This window comes from Macaca thibetana, chromosome 5 (genome assembly GCF_024542745.1).
Source record: "Macaca thibetana thibetana isolate TM-01 chromosome 5, ASM2454274v1, whole genome shotgun sequence".
In the NCBI taxonomy this organism is placed as follows: Eukaryota; Metazoa; Chordata; class Mammalia; order Primates; family Cercopithecidae; genus Macaca; species Macaca thibetana.
The window spans coordinates 126,230,755-126,258,538 of NC_065582.1; the positions used below are offsets into that span (position 1 = coordinate 126,230,755).

General features: G+C 37.8%; 1 protein-coding gene across 5 annotated transcripts in view; it reads left to right on the plus strand.

Annotated features, from left to right (window-relative positions):
* Window positions 1-12,498: 12,498 nt before the first annotated feature.
* Window positions 12,499-27,784, plus strand: part of MTHFD2L (methylenetetrahydrofolate dehydrogenase (NADP+ dependent) 2 like) — a 147,430-nt gene continuing 132,144 nt past the window's right edge. For 3 of the 5 annotated variants that reach the window (XR_007725753.1, XM_050790948.1, XM_050790949.1), the window contains exon 1: window positions 20,444-27,669. Coding sequence is in view for 4 of the 5 variants with exons in the window: in XM_050790948.1 (XP_050646905.1) it covers window positions 27,644-27,669 (26 nt within the window). In the remaining variant the exon portion in view is untranslated. Of the gene's footprint in view, window positions 12,844-14,633; window positions 16,806-20,443; window positions 27,670-27,784 lie in introns of those variants that run through there. The other 2 variants (XM_050790951.1, XM_050790953.1) reach the window with 2 other exon arrangements.

Consider the following 27,784-nt stretch of genomic DNA (forward strand, 5'->3'; position numbering starts at 1 on the left):
CTTTCCATGTTTAGTGCTTCCTTCAGGGTCTCTTGTAAGGCAGGCCTGGTGGTGACAAAATCTCTAAGCATTTGCTTGTCTGTAAAGGATTTTATTTCTCCTTCACTTATGAAACTTAGTTTGGCTGGATATGAAATTCTGGGTTGAAAATTCTTTTCTTTAAGAATGTTGAATATTGGCCCCCACTCTCTTCTGGCTTGGAGAGTTTCTGCCGAGAGATCTGCTGTTAGTCTGATGGGCTTCCCTTTATGGGTAACCCGACTTTTCTCTCTGGCTGCCCTTAACAGTTTTTCCTTCATGTCAACTTTAGTGAATCTGACAATTATGTGTCTTGGAGTTGCTCTTCTCGAGGAGTATCTTTGTGGCGTTCTCTGTATTTCCTGAATTTGAATGTTGGCCTGCCTTACTAGGTTGGAGAAGTTCTCCTGGATGATATCCTGAAGAGTGTTTTCCAACTTGGTTCCATTTTCCCCCTCACTTTCAGGCACCCCAATCAGATGTAGATTTGGTCTTTTCACATAATCCCATACTTCTTGAAGGCTTTGTTGATTTCTTTTTCCTCCTTTTTCTTTAGACTTCTCTTCTCGCTTCATTTTATTCATTTGATCCTCAATCTCTGATACTCTTTCTTCCAGTTGATCGAGTCGGTTACTGAAGCTTGTGCAATTGTCACATATTTCTCGTGCCATGGTTTTTATCTCTGTCAGTTCATTTATGGCCTTCTCTGCATTGATTATTCTAGTTATCCATTCTTCCATTCTTTTTCCAAGATTTTTAGTTTCTTTGCGCTGGGTATGTGATTCCCCCTTTAGCTCTGAGAACTTTGATGGACTGAAGCCTTCTTCTCTCAACTCGTCAAAGTCATTCTCCATCCAGCTTTGATCCGTTGCTGGTGATGAGCTGTGTTCCTTTGGAGGGGGAGATGCACTCTTATTTTTTGAATTTCCAGCTTTTCTGCCCTGCTTTTTCCCCATCTTTGTAGTTTTATCTGCCTCTGGTCTTTGATGATGGTGAAGTACTGATGGGGTTTTGGTGTGTGTGTCCTTCCTGTTTGTTATTTTTTCTTCTAACAGTCAGGACCCTCAGCTGTAGGTCTGTTGGAGATTGCTTTGAGGTCCACTTCAGACCCTGTTTGCCTGGGTATCAGCAGCAGAGGCTGCAGAAGATAGAATATTGCTGAACAGCAAGTGTACCTGTCTGATTCTTGCTTTGGAAGCTTTGTCTCAGGGGTGTACCCCACCATGTGAGGGGTGGGGTGTCGGTCTGCCCCTAGTGGGGGATGTCTCCCAGTTAGGCTACTCAGGGGTCAGGGACCCACTTAAACAGGCAGTCTGTCCGTTCTCAGATCTCAACCTCCTTGTTTGGAGATTCACTGCTCTCTTCAAAGCTGTCAGACAGGGTCATTTGCGTCTGCAGAGGTTTCTGCTGATTTTTTTGTTTGTTTGTTTAGCTGTGCCCTGTCTGCAAAGGTGGAGTCTACAGAGACAGGCAGGGCTGCTGTGGGCTCAACCCAGTTCGAGCTTCCCAGCGGCTTTGTTTACCTACTTAAGCCTCAGCAATGGTGGGCGCCCCTCCCCCAGCCTCACTGCTGCCTTGCTGTTAGATCGCAGACTGCTGTGCTAGCAATGAGGGAGGCTCTGTGTTAGTGGGACCCTCCCGGCCAGGTGTGGGATATAATCTCCAGGTGTGCCATTTGCTAAGACCCTTGGTAAAGCACAGTATTGGGGTGGGAGTTACCCAATTTTCCAGGTGTTGTGTGTCTCAGTTCCCCTGGCTATGAAAAGGGATTCCCTTCCCCCTTGCACTTCGCAGGTGAGGTGATGCCTCACCCTGCTTCAGTTCTCCCTGGTTGGGCTGCAGCAGCTGACCAGCACTGATTGTCCCGCACTCCCTAGTGAGATGAAACCAGTACCTCAGTTGAAAATGCAGAAATCACCAGTCTTCTGTGTCACTGGCGCTGGGAGCTGGAGACTGGAGCTGTTCCTATTTGGCCATCTTGCTCCACCCCCGAGACAACTTTTTCTTGAACAGCTGTAATTCCAGATTTGGTCTTTTGAGGTAGTTTTTTTATATCTTATAGTCAATCTTCATTTGTTTTCATTCTATTTTCTTTTTCCTCCTCTGACTGTGTATTTTCCAATAGTCTGTCTTTGAGTTCATTTATTATTTCTTCTGCTTGACCTATTCTGCTGTTGAGAACTTCTAATGAATTCTTCAGTTCAGCAAATGAATCTCTCAGTTTTAAGATTTCTGTGTTCTTTTAAAATTTCAATCTCTTTGTTAATTGTCTCTAATAAATTTCTGAATTGCTTTTCTGTGCTATCTTGGAGAATACTGAGTTTCCTTAAAAACGTTTTCCTGTTTGCTGTTGTTTCTTGTGGATGTACATCTATGTATTTTCATTGAAGGATTAGTTATTTATTCCAGTCTTCTCTGTCTGGTTGCTTTGGGTTTGTGTTTGATATGTTTGCTTAGAGGTTCTTTTCTTTTTTTTTCTCCCATACTCTCCTGAATAGAGGTTCTTTACCAGTAAGTCTTTGTCTCCTTTTTGGTTCTAGGTCTGCTCTTCAAGTCCAGGTTCCCCTTGGCTCTAATAAACTCAGAGCCCTGCCCCTCTCTGATAGAAGGAGTTCAAAAGGTTGTGCCCTGGCAGTGTGGGAAGAGTGGCTAGGGGTTCTTGTCTAGGGGATGTGTGGGAAGAATCTTCTACCACCTTGTGGTGCTAAACAGCCACTCTAATTTGGCATCTCCTTTGGACGAGTTCCAGAGCAGAGTTTCTACATCCCCACTTTTGTCTTTGGCTGTCTTCAGGGATATTTCTCCATTCAGGCATTTATAATGCTTCCTGCAGGTTAACTCAGGGATATGTCTCCTGCCAGGGAATCCAAGATGGTGAAAAATCTGGTTGTCTGCCTCGATCTTATCTTTCCAATTTCTCCACATGCTCCCAACACTTGTTGTTTTCTGTTTGTTTGTTTGTTTGTTTTTATAATAGCTATCCTAACGGACATGAGGTGGTATCACATTGCAATTTGGATTTGCATTCCCTTAATAATTAGTGATGTTCAGCATCTTGTTTTATTGGCCATTTGGAAAAATGTCAGTGTAAGTCCTTTGCCCAATTTTAATTGAGTTGTTTTCTGTCGAGCTATAAAAGTTTTCTTTTTAATATATTCTGAATATTAACCATTTATCAAATATATAATTTGTTAATATTTTCTCCTGTTCTCTTGGTTGCCTTTTCACTCTGTTGATCATGTCCTCTGCTGCACAGAAGTTTCTTGTAATCCATTTCTTTGATCCATTTTAAGTTGATTTTTGTATGGTATAAGGGTCCAACTTCATTCTTTTGGTTATGGATATCCAGTTTTCCTAACACTATTTATTGAAAAGACTATCTTTTCCCCATCAAATGATATTGGCACCATGTCAAAAATCAATTAACCATATATGCAAAGGTTTATTTTTAAGCTCTTTGGTCTATATGTCAGCTTCTATGCCAGTGCCACTCTGTTTTGTCTAGGGTAGCTTTCTGATAAGTTTGAAATCAGGAAGTGTGAGACCTCCAACATTGTTCTTTTCATGATAGTTTTGGCTATTTGTGTTCCCCCCCACTTTTTATTGCCTTTTCCCACACATTTTATTTATTTAGACAGAGTTTTGCTCTGTCGCACAGACTGGAGCGCAGTGGCATGGTTTCTGCTCACTGCAACCTCTACCTCCCAGGCTCGAGTGATTCTCCTGTCTCAACCTCCCCAGTAGCTGGGACTACCATGCCACCATACCCAGCCAATTTTTGTATTTTTTGTAGAGATAGGGTTTCAAATTCTTGGGCTCAAGTGATTCACCCACCTCAGCCTCCCAAAGTGCTGGCATTATAGTCCCTTAATATTCCACATGAATTTTAGGAGAGTGCTACTAACTTTTAAAATTGAGTATTAACATATCTTATGACCCTACAAATCTACTTACAGAGAAACTCTTGCATAAGTGCATCAAGAGTCATATACATGAATGCTCATGGCCACATTTTTATTTTTACTGTCATAAATAACTGGAGAACTCACTGGGTCTGGCTTGTTTACATTTAGATTAATCCCATTGCCTTTCCCTTACCGAGTCTTTTCTGTGTCCCAAAAGACTATATTTCTTAGGCCTCTTTGCTTTTTGGTTTCCTGGTAGGTTTGACCAATGGGAAACAGTAGCCAAATATTGGAGCGTGGGAGAAGGGGAAGCCCAGTGTATTTTTCTTCTTATCTTTCTGCTGTCTCCCTTGTGGACGTAGCTTTCTCTGTCCATCATTGCTTAGATAGTTCCAGGTCCTGCAAGGAAGACTTTGCCATGATTCCAGCTCTCATTAGATAGTTTTATCTTCTCAGTTCTGATAGTGTCACCTGCTCCATCCAGTTGTCTCACCAGATTTAGCAGTTTTAGTGCTTTCCTGCTGTTGGGTTATTTTGTATCCTTTTGGCTTCTAAGTTCTTCCATTATCTACATAATTAAATCCCTATATTACATTTCTTTTATTTGAAGTACCTACGGTGGTTTCTGTTTCCTCCTAGATTCTGCCTAACACAAACTCAGACATTTGTTGATAGGCTGGTGAAAAAATAATGTCCCCAATTTAATAACATTTAGCAGAAAAAATGAATGAATTATAGCTACATGCAACAAAATGAATGTGTTTTGGAAACACAGAGTAAAAGGGAAAAAAACAAGTGCTTGAAGACTGCATCCAGCTCAATATCATATCTTAAAGCTCAAATAACAAAAACCAAGCAAGACTGAGCATTATGTTGTTAAAAGATGTATTTGTGATTAAATTATTTTTAAAGCAAAGGATTAAACTACAAAATTCAAGACAATGATTACTTCTGATTAAAAAAATTTGGGGCCGGGCGCGGTGGCTCAAGCCTGTAATCCCAGCACTTTGGGAGGCCGAGACGGGTGGATCACGAGGTTAAGAGATCGAGACCATCCTGGCTAACACGGTGAAACCCCGTCTCTACTAAAAAAATACAAAAAACTAGCAGGCGAGGTGGTGGGCGCCTGTAGTCCCAGCTACTCAGGAGGCTGAGGCAGGAGAATGGTGTAAACCTGGGAGGCGGAGCTTGCAGTGAGTTGAGATCTGGCCACTGCACTCCAGCCTGGGCGACAGAGCGAGACTCCATCTCAAAAAAAAAAAAAAAAAATTTGGGATATGAAAGATGGATTTATTTATTGAGATCGGAAAGGTCTTAAGTTTTAATTCTTACATTGGGTGGTAGGCTCAGGAATATTCTTCTTGTTGTTATGCTTCATAATTTGCAAGGGTGTTGTGTGTTGTGGTAGGTAGAATAGTGCTCCCCCCCAAAAAAAGAGTTTATATCCTAGGTTTCGAAACTTGTGAATATATCACCTTACATGACAAATGGTACTTTTACAGATGTGATTATAGTTTGTAACTTTTGAGATATGGAGATTATCTTGAATTAACCTAGTGGGCTCAATCAAATCATGAGGCCTTTAGAATAGAGACCGTCTCCTGGCTGTAGTAAGTAAAAGAGAGAGAGAGAGAAAAAGAGAGAAATAATGGAAGAAGAGTAAGAGAGGGATTTCGACATTGTTGGCTTTAAAGATGGGGGAAGGGTGCCAACAAGCCAAAGGAAGTAGGTAGGTTGTCTATAGAAGATGCAAAAAGGAAGGAGATGGATTCTCCTTAGAGGCTCCAGAAGGAATACAACCCTAATTGACTATAGCCCTGTGAGACCCACACCACACTTCTAACTTAAAGAAATGTAACACCATAAGTTTTTGTTTGTTTGTTTGTTTGTTTGTTTTGAACAGAGTTTCACTCTTGCTGCCCAGGCTGGAGTGCAATGGTGCGATCTCGGCTCACTGCAACTTCCACTTCCTGGGTTCAAGTGATTCTCCTGCCTTAGCCTCCTGAGTAGCTGGGATTACAGGCATGTGCCACCATGCCCGGCTAATTTTGTATTTCTTAGTAGAGACGGGGTTTCTCTATGTTGGTCAGGCTGGTCTCAAACTCCCGACCTCAGGTGATCCACCTGCCTCGGCCTCCCAAAGTTCTGGGATTACAGGCGTGAGCCACCGCGCCTGGCCAAATTTGTATTATTTAAACCACTAAATTTTTGATAATTTGTTATAACAGCAATCGAAAGTCAATACATATATATTATATGCATATTATTTTCTGCTCCAAACATTATCCAATAACTTAAAAAAATTAACATATGTTGTTTTAAATGACACACATCAAAACAAAACGAAACAAAATTTAAATGTAAAAAGATACAGGTATACCTATGTATATGTATACGTGTGTGTGTGTGTGTGTGTATATATATATATAGAAAATACATGTGAGACTTTTCATATTAAAACTAAGCAAGGATAGGAGTAGTAATGTCTAACAATTACCATGGAAAACAAGAAGCCTTAACAAAATAAAGAAGACCATTATATAATGATAATAGATAAACTATATGGAATCTGTTACAATCATCATCTCATATTCACTGATGAAATAATGATATAATATGTGATAAAAAATAAAGAAAAATTGAGTTCTTTACATCATTCTTAGTCTTTAATAAGTTGAGCAGAGGAATTGGAAAAAAGACAATCATTGTAACATTGATTATATATTGACATGTATATAGACACATACAGTATATATAGTGAACATTATATTCTAAACCAGGTGCACTTTTTATGTAGTTAATGGCATTATAAGACCACAAATAAATTATCAATAAGTTATTAAAATATGAAATTGGTAGTCACATTAATTGATAATCATGAAATAAAACTTGGTAATCAATTTTTCAATAGAATCCACCAGTCATTTGAAAATTAAAAATTGTTTTCTCCTTATTACATAGATTTAAATCAAATATCAATTTTATACTTACAGAAGATTGTATAAATGACTAAAATGCAGACACTTGGATGAGTTCTCTGTATCTTAACGATATAGCATGCCAACTTTTCCAGAAGAACATTAGATTTAGAAAAGCACTGCAGTTAGAAGTGTGGGCACTGGTTTCACACTACCTGGGACTTGAACTTCACTTTTATCACTTGGTAGCTGTAGGTCTTAGCAAGTAATCCAGCCTATTTTACCTGGTTCCTCATATCTTCATTGTGATGAGGGTTAAAAGAATAACTTCTGAAAAGTGTTCGGCACAGCCTTGGCACAAAGAAAATTCTGGGAAACATATGCTGTTATTATTATATTAAATATTCCCCCATTTGACTAAAAACTGAAATATTTTATTGGGTATTGGATTAATAGATTATTTTAGTGAAAGGTGACATATTTACAATATTAAGCATCTTGGGGCTTTCTATTAATTCAAGTCTTTGCATACATTACTCATCAGAGTCTTAATGTTTACTTCATAGGTTTTCCAGATTTTTATTGGAATGTCTCTACAGGTTCATTGTTAGGAATGCTATTGGCTGTTGATCTGAAATATTTTTATATCTAGTTTATTAAGTGTTATTAGGAAAGGTTATTGAATTTTATCAAATACTCTTTTATTTTCCATATTTATGTGATATATTAACTGACATATTTCCAATATTATCCTAATTAACCCGTCTTTGTATTATCATTTAGTTGTGGTAGTCTTTTGTTTTATAATGACATCAAATTATATCAACAATGTTTTCTTTAATATCTTAATAATTACATTTATCAGTTATATTGTTCAATAGTTTTCTTTTTCTGTATTCCTTTAAATCGGGTTTGAATATAATACTTGGGAAATTCTTTCTCTATGATTTGGAAAGATTTTTAAGTATGAATTATACTTTGAGGGCATAAAAAAACTCTGCTTTAGGAAGCTTTATAGTTATATTTGATTCATAGCTTCTTTTCCATTTCTGTCTGTTTTGGTTTTCTACTTTATGAATCAGTTTTAATAATTTATATAAATATCAGATTTTTAAAAAACATATGCTGTAAAGTTGTTTATATTTTTATTGAGAATTCCCTTACAGAAAATATCATTTGGAAGAGCTCATGGAAAATTTTGTTTGATAGACAAGCACAATATTTTTTTTTCTTTTTTTTTCTTTTTTTTTACTTTAAGTTCTGGGATACATATGCAGAACATGCAGGTTTGTTATATAGGTATACATGTGCCATGGTAGTTTGCTGCACCTGTCAATCCACCATCTAGGTTTTAAGCCCTGCATGCATTAGGTATTTGTTCTAATGCTCTCCCACCCCTTATCACCACCCATTGACAGGCCCCAGTGTATGATGTTCCCCTCCCTGTATCCATGTGTTCTGATTGTTCAATCCCACTTATGAATGAGAACTTGCAGTGTTTGGTTTTCTGTTCCTGAAGCACAAACTTCTTTAAGAGCAGCTAGTGACAAGCAGGATACATCAATACATACATTATACAATATAATGAATCAATATTGATACATTACTATTAACAAAAGTCTATACTTTATTCAGATCTTTGTTTTTATGTAAAGCCATTCATCTGTTCCAGGATCCAATCCAAGATAGCACATTATATTTAGTTGTCATGGTTTTCTAGGTTCTTCTTGCTTCTGACAGTTCCTTAGACTTTCCTTGTTTTTGATTATCTTTATGGTTTTGAGACATACTCTTCAGGTATATTGTAGGATGTCCCTCTATTGGGATTTGTTTAATTGTTTTTCTCATTACCAGACTGGGGTTATGGGTTTTGCAGGAAGACTGCAGAGGTAAAGTACAATTCTCATCACATTATATCAAGTATCCATCCTATCAGTATGATGTGTCAGTGTTGATGTTAATCCTCATCACTGTCTGAGGTAGTGTTTGTCAGGTTTCTCCACAGGCAAGTTACTCTCTTTTCCCATTTTCTAAACTGAACTCTGAAAGAAAGTCACTATGATCAGCTCCCATTTAAGAAGTGAAGAATTCTACTCCTCCTTCAGAGTGGAGTATCTACAGAAACTGTAGGAATTCTGCATCATGTTTCTTCTTTCCCCCATTTATTTATTTATTCAATCACATATTTATTTATATGAGTATGGGCTCATGGCTATTAATTTTATACTTTGGGTTATAATCCAATACTACAATATTTTGCTACTCAAATTGTTCCATCTTTGGACATTAGGAACTCTTTCAGTTGGCTCCTGTCCCTGACACATCCCCATCAATGTGGGATTTATTTGAGTTCCTTACCTTCCAGAATTACACGATGCTCTAGGATCATCTAATATATTTCCTGAGCCTAGAATCAGCAATTTTTCCAAGGAGTCCTGGTTCCTGTTATTGTAGAATGACACTAGAAACCAATATCTAGGCTGAAGATGTGCTTATTGCTTTCGGGTGTTGTTTTAGGCATTCTCAGCTGGCAAAGCAAATAAATATATATATATATATATAGGTAAACTAACTCCTGAATATTCATACATCCATAAATATTTCTATACGTAACCATCTGTATTTATATTAAGCTAAAACTGATGTTCCCAACTCTAATCTATTATCATAAGGATTACATCCTCCTCTCATTGCTTATCTGTATATAGCCACTTCAAAAATGAGGAACCTGGCTCCTATCATCCACTTCCATTTAAATAACTGTTTAATTGCAGTATACATGTATAGCCATGTCAGAATTGGTAATGTAAATCAACAACTTTATTAACTAGAGCACAGCGCCTATGTGCAGTTTCTTCTATTGTTAGATTTTTAACCTTGCAATTCCAAAGTTATTAGGTCGGCACCTTTTCCCCAGCCTTTCCAGTGAGATTGTTTCATATAAGTGTAATGCAGTTAGATTCTCTTCTCACAACCTTCATTCCTTCCTGGTAACCACCAACCTGCTAAATAACATATTTTTTTCCATTCTTCACAGCACATTTATTTCAGTAATTTTGTTATATCTGTTCTTAGCATGAGCATAGTGTTACACGATTTTTGTACCTATAATCACATCCAAAACAAGTTCAAAACTTTAAATTGTAAACATTCTCATCATATGTAGAAATATTTTAATTAGTGTATTAAGTTTTGCTAACTGATAAAATTTGGAAGATATCATAAAAGAATGTCTATTCTTAATTGTGTAGTGAGAATTATTTGTTAATTACATTTCTACAATGTTAAATAAAGAGGCAAATCTGTTCTGAAAGCATGTCAAATTTTAGGTAAAACGTTAAAAACAAACAAATCTGTTAACAAATGAATGTCTGCAATAAAGAACATTAGATTTTCAAAATATATTGATACAAAAATGTAAAGGGTAAATAGTATCTTTGTTGACAAAATAGGAGGCAGCACGGATTCACCACTTTGAGAAATGCAACGGGAGTGAAGAATATTTCCTTACCACAAATAATTTTCCGGATGATGTACATATTACTTTTTGAAATATTTGTTTAAGCAAATGTCCCTCCACTTTTTAGTATTGAAAAAGCCATTCCATGTGATTTTTTAAAAAACACTTTTACACATCTAGATAAAATGTGTAAAATGTTTGTATGTATTTAGAACATACAAACAAAATATAATAGCTGATTTTTCTATGCAAGTCTTACGGAGAATAAACAGAGCCCTGATTCTGGTAACACTGCAGAAAACATAATTTTCCAATGTGAATAGTATTTTTTAATATGGTATACATTGTTTCCCTCTTTGTGTTGTAAAGTTCTGTAGGTTTCGACAAATGCATAGTGTCATGCGTCTAACATTACAGTATCATATAAAATAGTCCTACGGTCCTAAAAACCCTCTGTGCTACACTACTCAAATCTCTGCCCTATCCTCTGAACCTTTGGCAACCACTGATCTTTTAACTGTCTCTATAATTTTGCCTTTTGTAGAATGACATACAATAAAAATCATGCAGTATGTAGCCTTTTCAGACTACCTTCCTTCACTTATCAGTATGTATTTAAGGTTCATCCATGTCTTTTTATGGCTTGGTAGCTTGCTCCTTTTGATTGATGAATAACATCGCATTGTACGGATATTCCACGATTTGTTTATCTATCGCTTCTTTAAGAACATCTTGGTTTCTGGAGAATATGAATAAAGATGCTATAAACATTCATATGATGGTTTATTGCAGACATGTTTTAAAATCAATTGGGTAAATATATAAGAACATGGTTGCTGGATTGCATGGTTAAATGATATTTAACTTTGTAAGAATCTGCCACACTGTCTTCCAAAGTGACTGAACCATTTTTTATTCACCAACAATGAATGAAAGTTCCTGTTGCTGCACATCCTTACTAGCATTTGGTATTACCAGTATTTTGGACTTCAGCCGTTCTAATGGGAGTGTAGTGGTATCTCATTGTTGTTTTAATTTGTATTTCCTTAATGATAAAAGACATTGAACGTTTTTCCTTTTCTTTTGACCTCTGAATATCTGCTTTGCTAGGTGTTTTCAGATCTTTTGCTCACTTTTAACTGACTTGCTTGTTTTCCTTTTATCTTTTTTTTAAATTGTTGAGTTTCAAGAGTTCTTTGTACACTTTGGGTGTAAGCCCTTGCAAAAATGTTTTGCAAATATTTTCTCCCAGTATGTGATTTGTTTCTTTATCTTAAAAGTGTCTTTTGCATGGCAGAAGTTTAAATTGTTTTTTCTTTTATGAATTGTGATTTAGGTGTTGTATCTAAAGTCTCCTTGCCAAACCCAAAGCCACCTAGATTTTTTTCCTGTATTTTCTTCTAGGCTGCTTATTTGTGTTAAATGGATTTAGATCAGCCAGGCAAGAGTAGGGTATCCCATTCTTGTTGATATGATTTTAAAGAGAAAACTTTCTGACAGTCTATGATTTAAAAAAAAATTTTTTTCTCAGTAAAATTGCAGCTATGAAAGAGGTTGTTCTGACTCAACAGCAGCAGCCTGACCTTGGGAGAAAAGTTGTTTCCTGTTAACTTTGCAGCTGGTTTTATCTGTGACTGTTTTTTGTGTGTCTGCTTTAATTTGCACAATGAAAGGACAGTCTAATGTTTTACTTTTCCAGAGGGAGCAGATATTTTGCTTCCTCACCACACAAGCTCACCACACAATGCAGGGTTCTTAGCCTGCATCGACTTGATCATAAACTCCGGAAAAGACAGATATTGGTCAATATTTCCTTCCAAAAGTGGAGATGATAAAGTAGAAGTATAGAAATCCTAAAGTCCAGACCTTCCTTGTTCAGTCAGGTTTTGCTCCTTCTCCACACACCTTTGTTCTTTTCTCCAGCTTCCAAGGAATCTCACAAAGGGAGTGGGACACAATTAACCTATTCTTTCCTGCTTTAAATCCAATTCCACGTAGTCACGGACACTGTTGGGCAGGATCTCTGGCTTGGTGGAAAGTGGGGCGTGCTGCCTAAAGTGGTTAGTTTGGAGACCTTCTCTGTGCCGTCGGTATGGGAATGCCAGCTGTGTGTGCTCTGGGTGCGGAGCGGAGTCGCCAGGCCACACGCAAGCCTCCACATCCTCAGCTGGCCCGGGGCTTGGATCCTGGCCCCGCCCCCTGCGGACCCGGCGCCCCGTCAGTTCCGTCCCCGGCCCTGGGAACTGCTCTTGACCCCTCTCTGCGTATCTGCCGGAACCTGGCTGGCAGCGCTACTTGCTGCCCCGCCAGGCCGAGTGAGGGCGGAGCCGGGCCTCCAGCCGCGAGGACTGGAGCCGCGGGAGGTGGAGCCCCGGTCCGGAAACCGGGAATCCGCGGCCATGACGGTGCCGGTACGCGGCTTCTTGCTGCTCCGGGGCCGCCTCGGCCGAGTGACGGCGCTGGACAGAAGCACAGCACCCTCCGTAAGGGCACCGGGAGAGCCCGGGAGCGAGTTCCGCGGCTTTCGGAGCAGCAGTGTGAGGTACGAGGGCTGCCGGCGCCGGTTGCAGAGCCGCTGGCGGTGGGAGGGCGGCGGGGGCGCGGGCGGCGATAGCGCGCGTGGGGCCCAAGGCTTGTGGGCGGCCGCGCGGCGGCGGGCTGGGTGGAGGACCGCGTTGGCTGTGAGGTGGCTTTGCGGGTCGCGCGGTCAATTCGCGGATACCTCAGCTCGGGGAACGAAACCGTGCTCCGCTCTGGGCTCTCGCACCAGAATGTGCCATCTTTGCAGCAGGTGCAGTTGATTTAGGAAGACATTTGAGGCACTAAGAAAAGGTACCATAAAAACACGTGGTCGGCTTTGGCTAAACATTTGTTTTTGCTTTGGTTATTTTAGTGTTTCGTAAATAAAGGAGTACACGTTGTCCAGATGACTTACTAATGTTTGCGTTTCTGAATTCCTTTGTTAATGGTTTTGTCGAGGTCTTTTCCAACCCTAAAATTATTTATGGTTTCACAAAACCAGGTATCAATGCAGATTTCTCAGTCTTTTCATGTATGGCTGTCCCTAAACCTCTGTCAGGTGATGAGACTTAGATTCATTACATCTCTTGGGACTTGGTTGCTGGGGAAGAACCATGCAAATACAAAAGGGTACGCACTCTTCTGTCTTCTACTTTGCTTGTTTTACTTGCAAAATCCGTCTTAACAAGATGAAAATATATCTTCTTGACCCAGAGCCTGTGAGTCCAGAAGAACCTCTGTTTTCAGACTTTCAGGGCTTCCAGAAATGCGCTTTCATTGCTATTTTATGTCCGAAGATTGTATCTCACTCGAGTTTTTGTATCCCCCAGTGCCCAGCACAATCCCGAGAAAAAAGCAATGATAAACACACTGTTTATTTAATTTAAATCAATTAGCTCCCTATTGTGTACATTTAGATCTTAGTCTTGAGTGGCTGAATTTAAAAATTACTTCCTATAGCGTTTGCTTCGGACATAGTTTCTAGTGACTAGGTCTTCCACAAGGATATGTGAGAAAATAACTGAATCAGAGTTGTGTAAGCTGTAGTAGGGTGGGTAAGAATGTGCCACTTAGTTTGGAACTACCAGCTAGCTCTACTACCTAGGAAAAGCAGATTCTGTAGAATTCTATTTGTATTAAAGAATTGAGGGAGTTATTTGTCGTCACTCTAAATTACTTGTTTGTATTATTATTTTTTGAATTTCAGTTGTTTTAGGGGTGCTTTTCAGGGTGAGGATAACTTGTTTCAAATAGTACAACTTGATTAATTTCCCTTTGTCAGCTTGCTGTAAACAACTCCATCTCCCCATCTTCTCCATGACCTGCATACATTGAATGGAAGTCATTACAAACAACAGTTACAACCCCAAAATTTGGTTGTAGCCACTTGCTTTGTACACACACACACACACACACACACACACACCCTCAACTCATGTAGAATTCAGAACTTTTAAGTAATACGTAATGACCTCCTTATAATTTAAAATAGTTGAGTGCAAAGGTTTTGGAAAGCTATTATCCCCGTGGACGATAACAGTTACTAATTTCAGCCCGGCTGCTTTCAATTCCCCTTGATGCGTATTATAATTATAAAAATAAGTAATATATTTTGATAGTTTTTATTTTTTAAAGACGGCACTAGGCAAGTTAAGATAAGGCGGGGGTTTTGACGCCCTCTTTGTACTGAATACCATCTCCGAGGGTGAGGTTGGCCCCAAGGTTGAGAAACACCTGTGGACTTGTGGGTCTCGGGTGGGGAGGAATTCGGACAGTGTGTTGATGCTTATTGGTGTCTCTTTTCTCTTCTAGGACCAGCAGAGAGAAGAGATTCCATCTTCCAGAGGTTGCCACTGTCTGCCTCCCCACTTGTCCCCATCCACAGTCATCTTTTTTATATATATAGACACACATTAGTTGTCTAGTTCTTCATAGTTAATGTGATTTAAGTCTGACATCATTTCTTTTGCCATGAAATTTACACCTTAGTGTTACTCTCACTGAAAATTGCCTTTAAGTTTGATAAACTCTTATCCCAGTGATATTGACTGTTTTAAATTAACAGATTTGTCACGATTTCTGAGCTATGTAGAGCCTTAATTGAAAAAGTATCTTTGATTATTTTTTCATATTTTGGCCACATACCTATAATAATGGAATATTTACAATGCTTTTTAGTGGAGAATTTTTTTAAGTAGAATTTCAATAAATAATGTTTGATGGAGTTTGGAAGTTACCGTATTTTGAAGTATCATTTAACATTTTCCTCTCAATGAGTTTTCCTTTAAAATTTGCAATGAATTTGTTTTCCTGTTTATGCATGAGAATTTAGGTCTTATTAATTGGGGGAAATTAATGTTAAAGTAGTAAATAAGCCCTTCTTGTTGCAGCTTATTGTTTCTTGAAATGAATTAACTATCCAGGCAAAAGGTTAAAAATGAAAAAAAAAGTCTTTGTAACTAAATTCTTCCCATTTTGTTGTGGTGTGTGAGCAGTTTACAAATCAAAATGTCCTTGGTTAAAAGTCATCACCTGAGTTTGTGCGCAGTGCTTTTCAGTGTGAGAAGCCTGGTAGCAGCCCATCCCATTTGGGTGGGAAGGTTATAGACCTTGCCATGCTCAAAGCAGATTTGTAGGTATCCTGCAATATGGGCACTTTCACAAACCCCGCTTTGGCTTATTCTACCTGAACTACTTATTTTAATTAACTAAATGGATATCTCAAGCATTCCATGTTTATCCTGTTGCTCAGTGAATCCTCAGATCGTTAATTTGGTAGATTCTCTTTTTTCTCCTCATCCTATTCTTTTAGCTTTAAAAACAACTGTGTACTGCCTACAGGTCTTTTGGAAGTTTCACCTTTCTCTTTGTCGCACTGGCATCGGCTTTATAATTTTTGCAGCTAGACCACATTTTTTAAAAATCTACATTTTTGGACCTAGTAAAAGATACTTATTTGTTTTATTTAAGTATTCATGTCTTTTACCATGGGTAGTTAAGTTTAATAATTAAAAAAGACACACTTTATCAGTAACAATGTTCATTTTTTTTCAGACTCTTCCCTCTACTACTTACTCTGTATTTCTGTCTCTTCTAATGACTAGGAAAGGCCGTTTCTCAAAATCATCTTCTATTTAGTTGGCAAATTTGATAATGTGGTGATGTTCCTATCTTCCTGCTATACCTGTTCTACTGAAAATGAGATATAATAGCCATCTGGCTACAATTTTGATTTCCAAGAAATTCTTATGTCATTTTAAATTCAAAAACTAAATATTTCAACATTTGGTCTCATAAGTTTTCTTTGTTCCAGCTGTTCAGAAATAGTGTGTTCTAATATTTCCACAATCAAGATTTTTGACTAAAATGGATCAGTAGATGAAAAAGAGGGACTAGTAGTAATTTTAGATCTCGTTAGTTAATCATGATCTTACTAATAATTTGGCAATTTCTTTAATGACCCAAATCTTTGTTGTTCAAATGCCTTGAAGTTGTTATTCTTTCATATTAGTACTCTGATGGGAGGATGAAAACAGCAGAAAGGAGCAACACCAGATGATCTTTCCGTGGGCACATACTCTTTCAAGGAATCCTACGGAACTCGTGAAATTACGCTTTGGCTTAGAGATAATTAAGTTGTGGAGGGAGGTTTAAGAGAGGAGCTTGGGTGAAATTTGAGCTGTAAATGAGTATGCTAAATTAAAGAAATGATTAGTAATAAGTGATATTTGCTGTTAAGAAATTCACTTGGGATTTGAGAAGACATTGTACATGCAAGGTAGAAAACTTTATGGTCAGAATAGAACACAATCTGAACCTAAATTAACAGTAGTGTTAAAGAATTCAGGGCAGGGTATTATCCAAGAAGGCTTAGCCAGCTGCTCCACTTAAGGTTACATCATAAGTGGTTTCTGTGTTGCTATTGTTTTTATTAGCATTTCAATGACTGCATCATGTTATATTAAATCAATTGGCCCTAACTTACCTAACCATCTTGCTGTTTTTTAATGTCTAGTTCTTGGAAAATATGTAATAATTTACTCTCAGATTGAGGTCATGTTCTTGTCAACATCATACCAACCAGGTTTGTTCACTTCATCATCTGAACTCTATGTAGGTTTCTATAATTAGGCTCATTAGAGTGTTCCTAGATCCAAAGACTATCTAAAGATCTAAAGATTCATAATTCTAAAGTGAGGGCGTGTGTATAGTTTGCAACAGATGTTCTCTCCCCACTTTTTTTTTTTTTTTTTTTTTTTTTTGCTGTTTGTAATTAACTGGAACTGCAATGAATGCCATCATGCTTTTAAGGAATTCAGTTGTATTGTTGAAAAAGACATTTTTCTTAATATCTAAGGAGCTCTTGATGTTAAGCACTTTGCTGAGATTTTGCACATACAGTATGTCCTTCCATCCTCACAACAACTAAAGGAGGTAGATAGACACTGTTACTATCTATTTCCAGTTAACAGATTGAGAAATTGAGGCTTAAAGAAATTAAACTTGTCCAAGTTGACACAGTAAATACATGGTGAAGACAAGGCCTGAACCCACATCATCTTTCCAGTGTTCTTCTCTACAGGCAGTTTATAATTATTGACTTATCTCACTTTTGCTTTTTCTTCTTTTTGAAACATTTATTAATATTAAATCTCATAGAACTTTTGTGAATCTCGAAAGCTAATTTGCATGTATATTTTACAAATTATTTTGTTAGATTCCCTCAGTTTGAGATGTTCTTAACCTAGGACCTTATGGATAGAATTCAGGGGATTCATAAACTTGGATTGGAGGTGACTAACTTCTAATAAATTTAGCTTTTCTTTTTTCCATTGTCAGTGTTGGCAACAAATACATAATATCATTAGTACATGTGACTTGCTAATATAATTTACAAATACTTCAGTATCACGAAGTTGAGGCAGATACCACAAAACATCATCTGCACATCACTATTTTGTTATGGTAGTTAGACCTACCACTAGATTCTGTTATTTAATACTTTTTAAAAAAAGCATTTGATAGTATTTCAGTAAAATTGGTTTTCCTTGTACTTTGTATTTTATATTGAATGTTTAAAGGGATTGTTCTGGGAAAGAGTCCACAGGTTTCAGCAAACAGGCCAAGAGCTTTTGTGGCACAAAGCTTAGCATCTAAGGTTCTTTCTGACAAAGTTCGTTTGAAAATGAATGGATATTGTTTAAGTAGTACAGAGTCAGAAAGTTAACTAATTAAAAAACTGAGTATCAAGAAGAGTCATATTTAATGAAAATAAGTTATTTTACTTTTTATTGATTTGCAAATGTAATTTCTAGTAAAATTACTTCCAGATGTGAATATGGTACTTGGGGTATGAAACGAATTTTTTTTAAAGAGGCCATAAACGTAACACAGGTATACATTTATTTTAACAAGATACCTCAAAAGACTCCCTATACTGGTGATTGGTTTTATTCCCTATGGAATTTTGCCGTTTTTGGGGGGTTTCATTTCTCTTGTACAAACTCAAAATACCAAAGATATGCCCTAAGATGTAAAGCAATTAAACTGTATGTTAGGTCCTGGGTAGAGCTTGGAATTGTCAGTCATTGTATTAGGATTTTTCATCTTTATAGAGGTAAAATGGTTCATTGCAGCTCTAGTTGAAGTTGTGAATAAAGATGAGATTGAAACTAAGATGTAGATATTTCAAGTATACGAATTATAAAGATGTAGATTTTTCAAGTATACAAATAAACTATTGATCTTGACTAAGTTTTATTTGTTGTTATGCTACTTTTTTGTGGAAGAGTATTTTGATACATAGAAATAATCCCCCCCCTTTGTTACTTTGCTCTAGTTTATTAAATACATCATTTGATTCTAACAAGCATAGATAAGGTGGTTAGTTTATTTTCTGGAAGTACAAGTAAACAAGCTCATGGAAACAGCACTAAGTGCTGAAGACTTTCTGCCTCATAATGTTTCTGGTTATCGAAATATGTTTCCATCTGTTATTTAGCAGAAACTAGTAGAAAGAGCCACTTTTGCAAACCAGCCAATGAACTTTTAGCTAAATCCTCTTATGTAATGTAAGGTCAACAAGAGAGTATTCCTATTAAGTAGATGAAGAAATTGCATGCCGTTGAGAGAAGCTAAGTTGCTTGCCTAACTTTATTATTGCTACTAATGGTGACCCAGAGCTCTGATGCTCAGGACTTCTGATTTCAGGTGAGTAATTTGTACTACATAGTGCTGCCCTGCTGCTCACTAGCTGCCACCTCCCTTCTTTAATTTTTGCCTCCTGATGAAGCCATATTTCGTGGCTAGCCCAGCAGTAGGCAGGGCTCCTTTTCTTGCAGCCTTTGGGGGAAGGTCGTTTCTGCCTTTGTGGGAAACCACCTGAGCAAGTAATGACAGGGCACATCATGTAAATAATATCTAAGGGGTCAAATGGATTTTGTTTTTGATATGCATTAATGCCAAGGTCACTATATAATTTGTTGACCAAACTAGCACATTTTTTAGAGTAAAAAGGGGCATGAATGTAATGAAAATTATATATCTGGAATATTTATTGGCTTACAAATATGTTAATGAACTTATAGTTTCAAACCATTTTCAAAATTAACATTTTAAGAGATAATTTATGTCCTTATATGCTAAAATAAAAATTTATATTACATGAATATTCAGCATGAATAATTATTCCTGGTGCATATTCACTTACTTGAATCAATTTCTTAGCTGTATCTTTTAACACCTTGATACTGATAATTTTCTGAAAAAAGTTAATAAGATCTTATGCTTTATTATTATTATTTTTTTTTGAGATGGAGTCTTTCTCTGTCACCCAGGCTGGAGTGCAGTGGCGTGATCTCAGCTCACTGCAACCTCCGCCTCCTGGGTTCAAGCAATTCTCCTGCCTCAGCATCCTGAGTAGCTGGGACTACAGGCGTGCGCCACCACGCCCAGCTAATTTTTGTATTTTTAGTAGAGACAGGGTTTCACCATATTAGTCAGGCTGGTCTTGAACTCCTCACCTCATGATCTGCCCCACCTCGGCCTCCCAAAGTGCTGGAATTACAGGCATGAGCCACTAGGCCCGGCCCTTATGCTTAATTTTAAAATTAAATTTTCTGCAGTTTTCTTAACAGTTGCAAATAGAGTCTTTGCTTTAGACAATGGTTATTTTAGTTTTAAAAGTACTGTCTCTATAGATGCTGAAGCACACATAAATTGCTAAATGGAACAGTCTTAATTCTACGTTTTGCACATTGAAATGGGAAGATATTTTAGCCTAAATATTTTCTTTTTTTTTTTTTTTTTTTTTTTTTTTTTTGAGACGGAGTCTCGCTCTGTCGCCTAGGCTGGAGTGCACTGGCCGGATCTCAGCTCACTGCAAGCTCCACCTCCCGGTTTACGCCATTCTCCTGCCTCAGCCTCCCGAGTAGCTGGGACTACAGGCGCCCGCCACCTCGCCCGGCTAAGTTTTTGTATTTTTTTTTTAGTAGAGACGGGGTTTCACCGTGTCAGCCAGGATGGTCTCGATCTCCTGACCTCCTGATCCGCCCGTCTCGGCCTCCCAAAGTGCTGGGATTACAGGCTTGAGCCACCGCGCCCGGCCTTAGCCTAAATATTTTCAAAGGTGCTATCTTGGTGTATCTTTTCAAAGTACTTTTCTTTGACAAATACTTACATAAAAGTCATCAAATAAGTTGTTTTTGTGTACGGTTTTAAAACTAGTTTGCCATATTTAGATATGGGAAAATTAAAGTTTTTCTCAATTATATTCCAACATTTTGCAAAATAGTAATTTATTCAATGAAATTTTATTCAGTAAAAAATATGAGCTCCATTAGAAGATTCTTTTCAGACATTGAACTATTAATTGCCATTATAGATGTATTTATTTACTAATTCTACTGTACACAAAGTTCCACAAACTAGCTGGCTTGAAACAGCAGAAATCTGTTTTCACACTTCTGGAGGCTGGAAGTCTGAAATCAAAGTATCTGTAGGCCCATGCTCTGTCGACTAGCTTCTGGTTATTGCCAGCAGCCCTTCGTGTTCCTAAGGAGTTTGCAGCTGCATAACTCCAGTCTTTGCTTTTGCCTCTGTTGTCAAATGGTTGTCTTCCCACTCTGTCTTCACTTCCCTTCTGTGTGTATGGGTCTCTGTGTCTCTTCTCGTAAGGACAGAAATTAAAATTACTTGTGCATTGTTTGAGCTATCATTTTTTAAACTGGTTTACTTCTTCCCTTCTTTTTGAAGAGATAACGTTTGTTTGTAAGCTTTGGTTTCACTGATTACAATTCAATAAAAACTTTAAATCTGAAGGTGTCCTTACCCCCATTTAGTCTATTTGTTGAATATGTTGATTAATAGTTTCCAACAACTTTTGAAAAAAATGCAACAAGTGTTGCCCATCCCAGTGCTAGGCCAGCCCCCACAGACACAGCCTGTAGGCTACTCCTTGCAGACCCAGGCTCTAGGCCTGCACTAATGCCGGGGCAGCATCCAAGGATTCCAGCTTAGCCACTGCAGACTTAGGCATCAGGTAGAAACTCATGGACCCACACTGTAAGCCTGCCCCAGTACCAGGTCAGCCTCCATAAATTCACGTCCAAGCCTGTCCCCAGGGACCCAAACTCGGGACCCAACCCCATGGTTCCAGGTACGAGGTCTTCCCCTGCAGATCTAGGCACCAGGCCCATTCCAGGGGACCCTGTGCCAGCCCAGTCCCTACAGACTTGGGACCAGGACCATTCCAGTGCCAGGCTGGTCCCCATGGGCTCAGCCTCAAGACCTACCCCAGTGCCGGGATGGTCCCTTTGAACCTAGGCTTCAGGTCTGTGTTTGCAGGCCCAGGCTCCAGGACTGCTCCTATATACCCAAGTGACAGCCCATCCCAGTGGACCCACACACCAGATTAGCCCCCTGTGAGTTGAAGTATTAGACCCACCACCTGCTGACCTAGGCATCACCTGCCAACCAATCCAAGGGATTTAGCAACAAGCCCACCCATGGACCATGCCGGATGGCCCATCAAGAATCTCTAGACCCACTGACTGGTGAAAGGCTTTCCCTACTGAAGCCAGCTTATAAAGACTGGAATAGATGCCTACTTCTTCAAGTGATAGACACCAATGAAAGGCCACAAAGATTATGAGCCATGAGGGAAACATGGCACCACAAAAAGAACAAAATAAAGTAACAATTGACATAAAGAAATGGAGAGCTACAGGCTGCCTATCCAGAGAACACAGACAACTAGACAATATCAATGATTTAAAATACTTCAAAAGGGTAAAAACAAGGTACTGTGGGAGCTCATAGCAGAGTCCCAGGGTACAGGGTTTGGAAAACATTACCAGAGTGTTTTACGAGCTGAGACTTGAGCAATGTGTGGGACAGACTTGGAAAAGTGGTTGGAGAGGTAAGAAAGAGAAGAAGGAGTTTCAGGCAGAGGGAAAATTATATGTGAAGGCCCAGAGAGAACATGGTGCAGTTCATGAATTAAAATATGACTGGTGTGTAGTATGCGACTCACTAAGCATAGTGTTCTTTAGCAATGAGGCTAAAGTAGCTTATGCAGAACTTTGTAACCCATAGGGAATTTGGATTTTAGTTAATTTTCCCCCCAATTTCTCATGTCAAAAATGTTGGAGTCATGTTTGCCTTCTGTTTTTCTTTTTTTCGTATCCTACACCCAATCTCAGTAACTCCCAATGGTTCCACTCTCAAAATAGATTCAGAATCAGACTACTTAGCTCCTCCAAGGCTACCCCTTTGCCTAACTCCCCATCATCCCTTGCCTGTTATACTATACTAGCTTCTTAGCTGGAGTCTCCATTTCTCCACTTGATCTCATAGAGTCTATCCTCCATATTTTCACCAGTTATTTTAAAAATGAAAGTCACGTCAAAATCTCTGAATGGCTTCCTGTCTCACAGTAAAAGCCAACATCCTTTCAAAGGCCTGCAGGGCCTTATGTAATCTGATGTCCCACTCCTTCTCTGACTTCATGTCTTATCCCAGTTCACTTGTTCTTTCCACTGCAACCATTGACTTGTTGCTATTTCTCAAATATTTCAGGTATGCTCCTTGCTAAAGGCCTCCATACTTGCTGTCCACTTCCCTTGGCTTAGAATGCTTTTCTCCCAGAAATCTACATGACTTATTTCATTTCCTTCATTTCTGCCCACATGTTACCTGATTTATCAGAGAAGTGATACCTTAACCCACCCATATAAAATAACTCTGGCCCTCAGATAAGTTGTTTCTCTGCTTCAGGTCACACATGATATATTAAATACCTGTTGTTTTTCAATATGCTTATATCTTCTTCAACTAGAATATTGTTTCCATAAAAGTAGGTAATGGTTTTGCGCCCTATTATTTATATGCCCAGTGCCTAAAATAGTTTTCAGTGAATAGGAGGCTTTCAACATGTGTTTATTAAGTGAATAAACAATTAGCATGTGGTGAGGAGTTTTAACCAGGGAGATGATGTAATTGAATTAGAAAACAATCACTCTGGCTGCAGTATGGAAAATGGATTAGAGGAGATCAAGGCAAGCTAGAGAGAAATTTTAGGAGATGTATTATTCAGTGGCTGAACATTTGAATTGTTGCTGATGTTTAACCTATTTAGCTTTTCAAGAATTTTCATGTTGAAAATCTAATTTGTTTATGCGCTAAAGTAATGAGAATGTATGAGTTGACCAGTTCTTCCAGCACATGGACTGATACAGGCACTCTCCCATTGGACCTGCATTAATTTGAGGTTGCTTCATTTTTCTTCTTATAGTGACTCCTACGGAGCTAGGCTTGCTGAGTTCTACAGTGACTGATGGAGTCAGCTGGAGGGGCCAGTTGCTACTAAAAATGCTCAGAAACCTAACTCCTAATTTACCCATAAACACCAGCTAGCCAGGCTGTATCACGTCTGCTATAATTAGTTAGCAAGCTGACTTAGCACCTCAGTGCTATAATTTAAAGTAAACCCTGAACAGTCTTAGACATGAGTATACATGGTACAGTTAAGTTTAATCTGTATAAAGGTGTCTCTTTGGAGTCTGGGAATCCGTTTATGCTACTGGTCTTCTCTGACACTCTCCAGGTCATGCAGGTTACTGTCTAGGTCATAATTAGTCTGGATTATATTCAGTGATTGCCAGCTTCCCAGTGGCCTGTGAACAAATTATTTTGTTTAATAGTGAGTGAATCAATAATGTCAGCAGTAGCATCACTACTCACATGCTATAAAATGCAAGACAGAGTTCAGATGTTTTTATATTTTAAAATAAAATGTATATTCCTTACCGTGTTAGGTGATTTCTAGTTTCTTAGATAAATTTGCTTCTATAATAGTGTTCTACCCTAAGAAAATATTCCTGACACAAATTGATTTATGGAAAGTTTTTTTTTTTGTTATTACTTATAAATGAGTTGTGCTGGAATTTGTTGCTGTGTCTGCAGTACTTAGTATTTGCTAATATACAAGGTCCTTGTTATCTTAGTGCCAAAAGGCTGCTTAAATGAATTCATAAAATGTCATCACCAGAAATTCATAGGAAACAGTGAAAAAAGTTTGTTACTTTACTTTGAAAAATAAAGACCTCAAAAGTTTTATTTTATTTTAACTTGATTTATCTATAATTACATACAAAGTGTTGGAAGGTACAAAGCAGAAACTACAAAAGATCACTCAAGAAATAATAGCTAACCTGAATAGCCCTCTATATTAAGGAATTTAAGTTTGTAGGTTTAAACCTTCCCAGAAAGAAAACTCCAGAATCAGATAGCTTAATGGGTGAATCATACCAAACATTTAAGGGAGAAAAAAATGCCAATTCTTTACACACTATTCTGGAAATTTGAAGAGGATAGAATTCTTCCTAACTCATTCTATGAAGCCAGCATCATCCTGGTATCAAAGTTACTTGATAACATTATAAGAAAAGAAAACTACAAAGACCTCTTACGCACTTTTATGCAACAATTTTAACAAAATTTCAGATGAAATCCATGATAATCTGGAAAGGATAGATACATAATAACCAAGTGGGATGTATCCCAGGAATGCAAGGTTGGTTTAACATTTGAATATTATTCAGTTACCATATTAACAGACTAACACTCGAGAAAAACATATGATCATCTCAATAGACATAAAAAACATTTGGCAATATCCTCATACAAATTCTCATCAAACTAAAAATATACATAAATCATAAACTGAATGTATGACTTAGGCCCATAAAATCTAGAAGAAAACACTGGAGAAAACCTTTGTGACCTCGAGTTAGGCAAATATTTCTTTTATACAACACTAAAAGCATGGTCCATAAAAGGAAAAATTAATAAATTGGAGTACCTTAAAATTAAGAACTGTTCTAAAAACACAAGAGGATAGAAAGGCAAAGTGCAGACTGGGAGACAATATTTCAAACCCCATATCTGATAAAGGACTTGAATCTTGGATATACAAAGAACTTCAAACATTCAAAATAGGAAACAACCTACTAAACAATGGGCAAAAGATTTAATTATTTAATTTACCAAAGAAGATCACAGATGGCAAATAAGCATATGAAAAGATGTTCAACATCAGTATTCATTAAGGGAATGTAAATTTAAAGCACAATGACATACCACCATATGTCCACTAAAATGTCAACAATTTTAAAACCTGACCATCTTAAGTGATGACAAGTATATGGAGCAACCAGAACTCATGTACTGTTTGAAGGAACACAAAGTCATACAGTGTCTTTGTAACATGGTCTAAGTTTTTAACATATTTCAACATACACTTACAATATGACCTTGCCATTCTACTTTGAGATATTTGCTCAAAAGAAATTAAAGCAGCCAGGAATGGTGGCTCACACCTGTAATCCCAGTGTTTTGGGAGGCTGAGAGGGGCAGATCACTTGTGGCCAGGAGTTCAAGACCAGCCTGGCCCACATAGCGAAACCCCATCTCTACTAAATATACAAAAGTTAGGCATGATGGCATATGCCTGTAATTCCAGCTACTCGGGAGGCTGAGGCATCAGAATTATTTGAACCCAGGAGGCGGAGGTTGTAGTGAGCTGAGATCTTGCCACCGAACTCCAACCTGGGTGATAGATTGAGACTCTGTCCCCCCCGCAAAAAATATATTAAAACATATGTGTTATAAAATGTTTGTAACAGCTGTATTTGTCATGATCAAAAACTGGAAAGAACCCAAATATCTGTTAATAATTACCATTGAATGGATAAACAAATATTGGTATATCCATACAGTGTAATACTACTCAGTGATAAAAAAGAAATGAACCATTCAAACATGCAACTACGTGAATTAAAAAATAATTATGCTGAGTGGAATTAGCTGGCCAAAAAAGAGTATATAGTATTTGATTCAATTTTTATAAAATTCTTGATAATACAAACTCATATATAATGAACAAAAGAGATTGATTGTTGCCTGGAATGGTGAATTGAGGAGTGGAATCTGGCAGAGACAGGTGAAATGGCAAAATTTTAAAGGTGCACCTGGAAAGTTTTGGGAATGATAGACATGTTCATTTTCTTGACTATAGTGATTTCTCAGGCATATACATATATTAAAACTTGTACACGTTAAATATGTGCAGTTTATTTTACAGCAATTATACTGAATAACACAGAAATGAGACAGCAGAACAAGATTGATATATTGAATTTATCATGACATCATGTCTTGAAAGCTATTAAAATTTTAAGAGTAGACAAAATTAGAATCAAAAGTAGAGTTTACTTAGAATGTCTAGTTGTGATTGTATTGTCTATCCAATTTGCTCAGTTATTTACTCATAAATTATGATTGTTATTAAAATACACTTTTGTGTTAAACTAAAGTGGTTTTCAAACATGGTCATACACAAGAACCACATGTAGGAAATTATTAGATGTGCAGATTTCCAGGTTTTACCCCTACCCCCAGGAATTCTGAATTGTAGATGAGGTTGTGGGGTCTTGAAATCTGCTTGTTGGATATTTATAGCACCTGCCCTCATTAGAAAATTAAAAGTGTACAGGTACCACAAAGAATTAAGGTTTATAAGGCTTCCTTTCCTCCTCCTCTTTCTCTTCTGCGTCCTACTCTTTAAATCCTTTTCTTCTTTTTCGTAACATTTATTGACCTACATTTGTTGTTTTTTGTAGTGATCATGTTTTCACCAGGCCGTTCAATAGTGAAAGGACAGGGGCAGAAGGAAGAAGGGACCACCTTCTACTTTATCAGATACCTTTAAAAAATAAACACACAGTAAGAGCAATGTAACTCACCACTTTCAAGTTTGAGGTCATGGAGAGCAGAAAAGCCTTTCTGGGAAGTATTTCTTTGTGCCTTTCCGGAGATAGTTTATATCATCTATCAAAATATAGCACTTCTTACCTTCTGAAATACATATAAACTGCCAGGAAGTAATCTTCTGTGGAAACTTATTCCATTAGAAATGATGCCATTGCATCGGGGAGGTACTGAACTATCTGTTTACTGACCTGATCCCCACCATAATCAGTGACAAGCATGGCAAGACTCACAGCTGTTGTCCGGGGCCATGCCTGGGGCCATGGAATAACATTTTTCTTTGAGTAAGTTAAAAGAGTTGTGTAGTATAAACCTCATGACTTCAGCATCTTTTGTAGGATATGCTAACCAAAAACGAACTGATTTCACCTTAGGGTCGCAGGATTGTGGGGCTACGTGTATACACAGTGGAGTCCAGTCTTCAAGATGGTTACCAGTTTTAACTAGGCTGTGCTGATCTGCCTCTTTAGAAAAAATAGCAGAACTTTAAATTTATGCAATATTATAGTCCGGATTTTGGGTATGTGGTTTGATAATTTATATGAATACATAAATGTGTGTATATGTATATGCATATGTATGCATATGTGTGTATAATATATATGTTTTATATATATATATATAGTACATAAGTG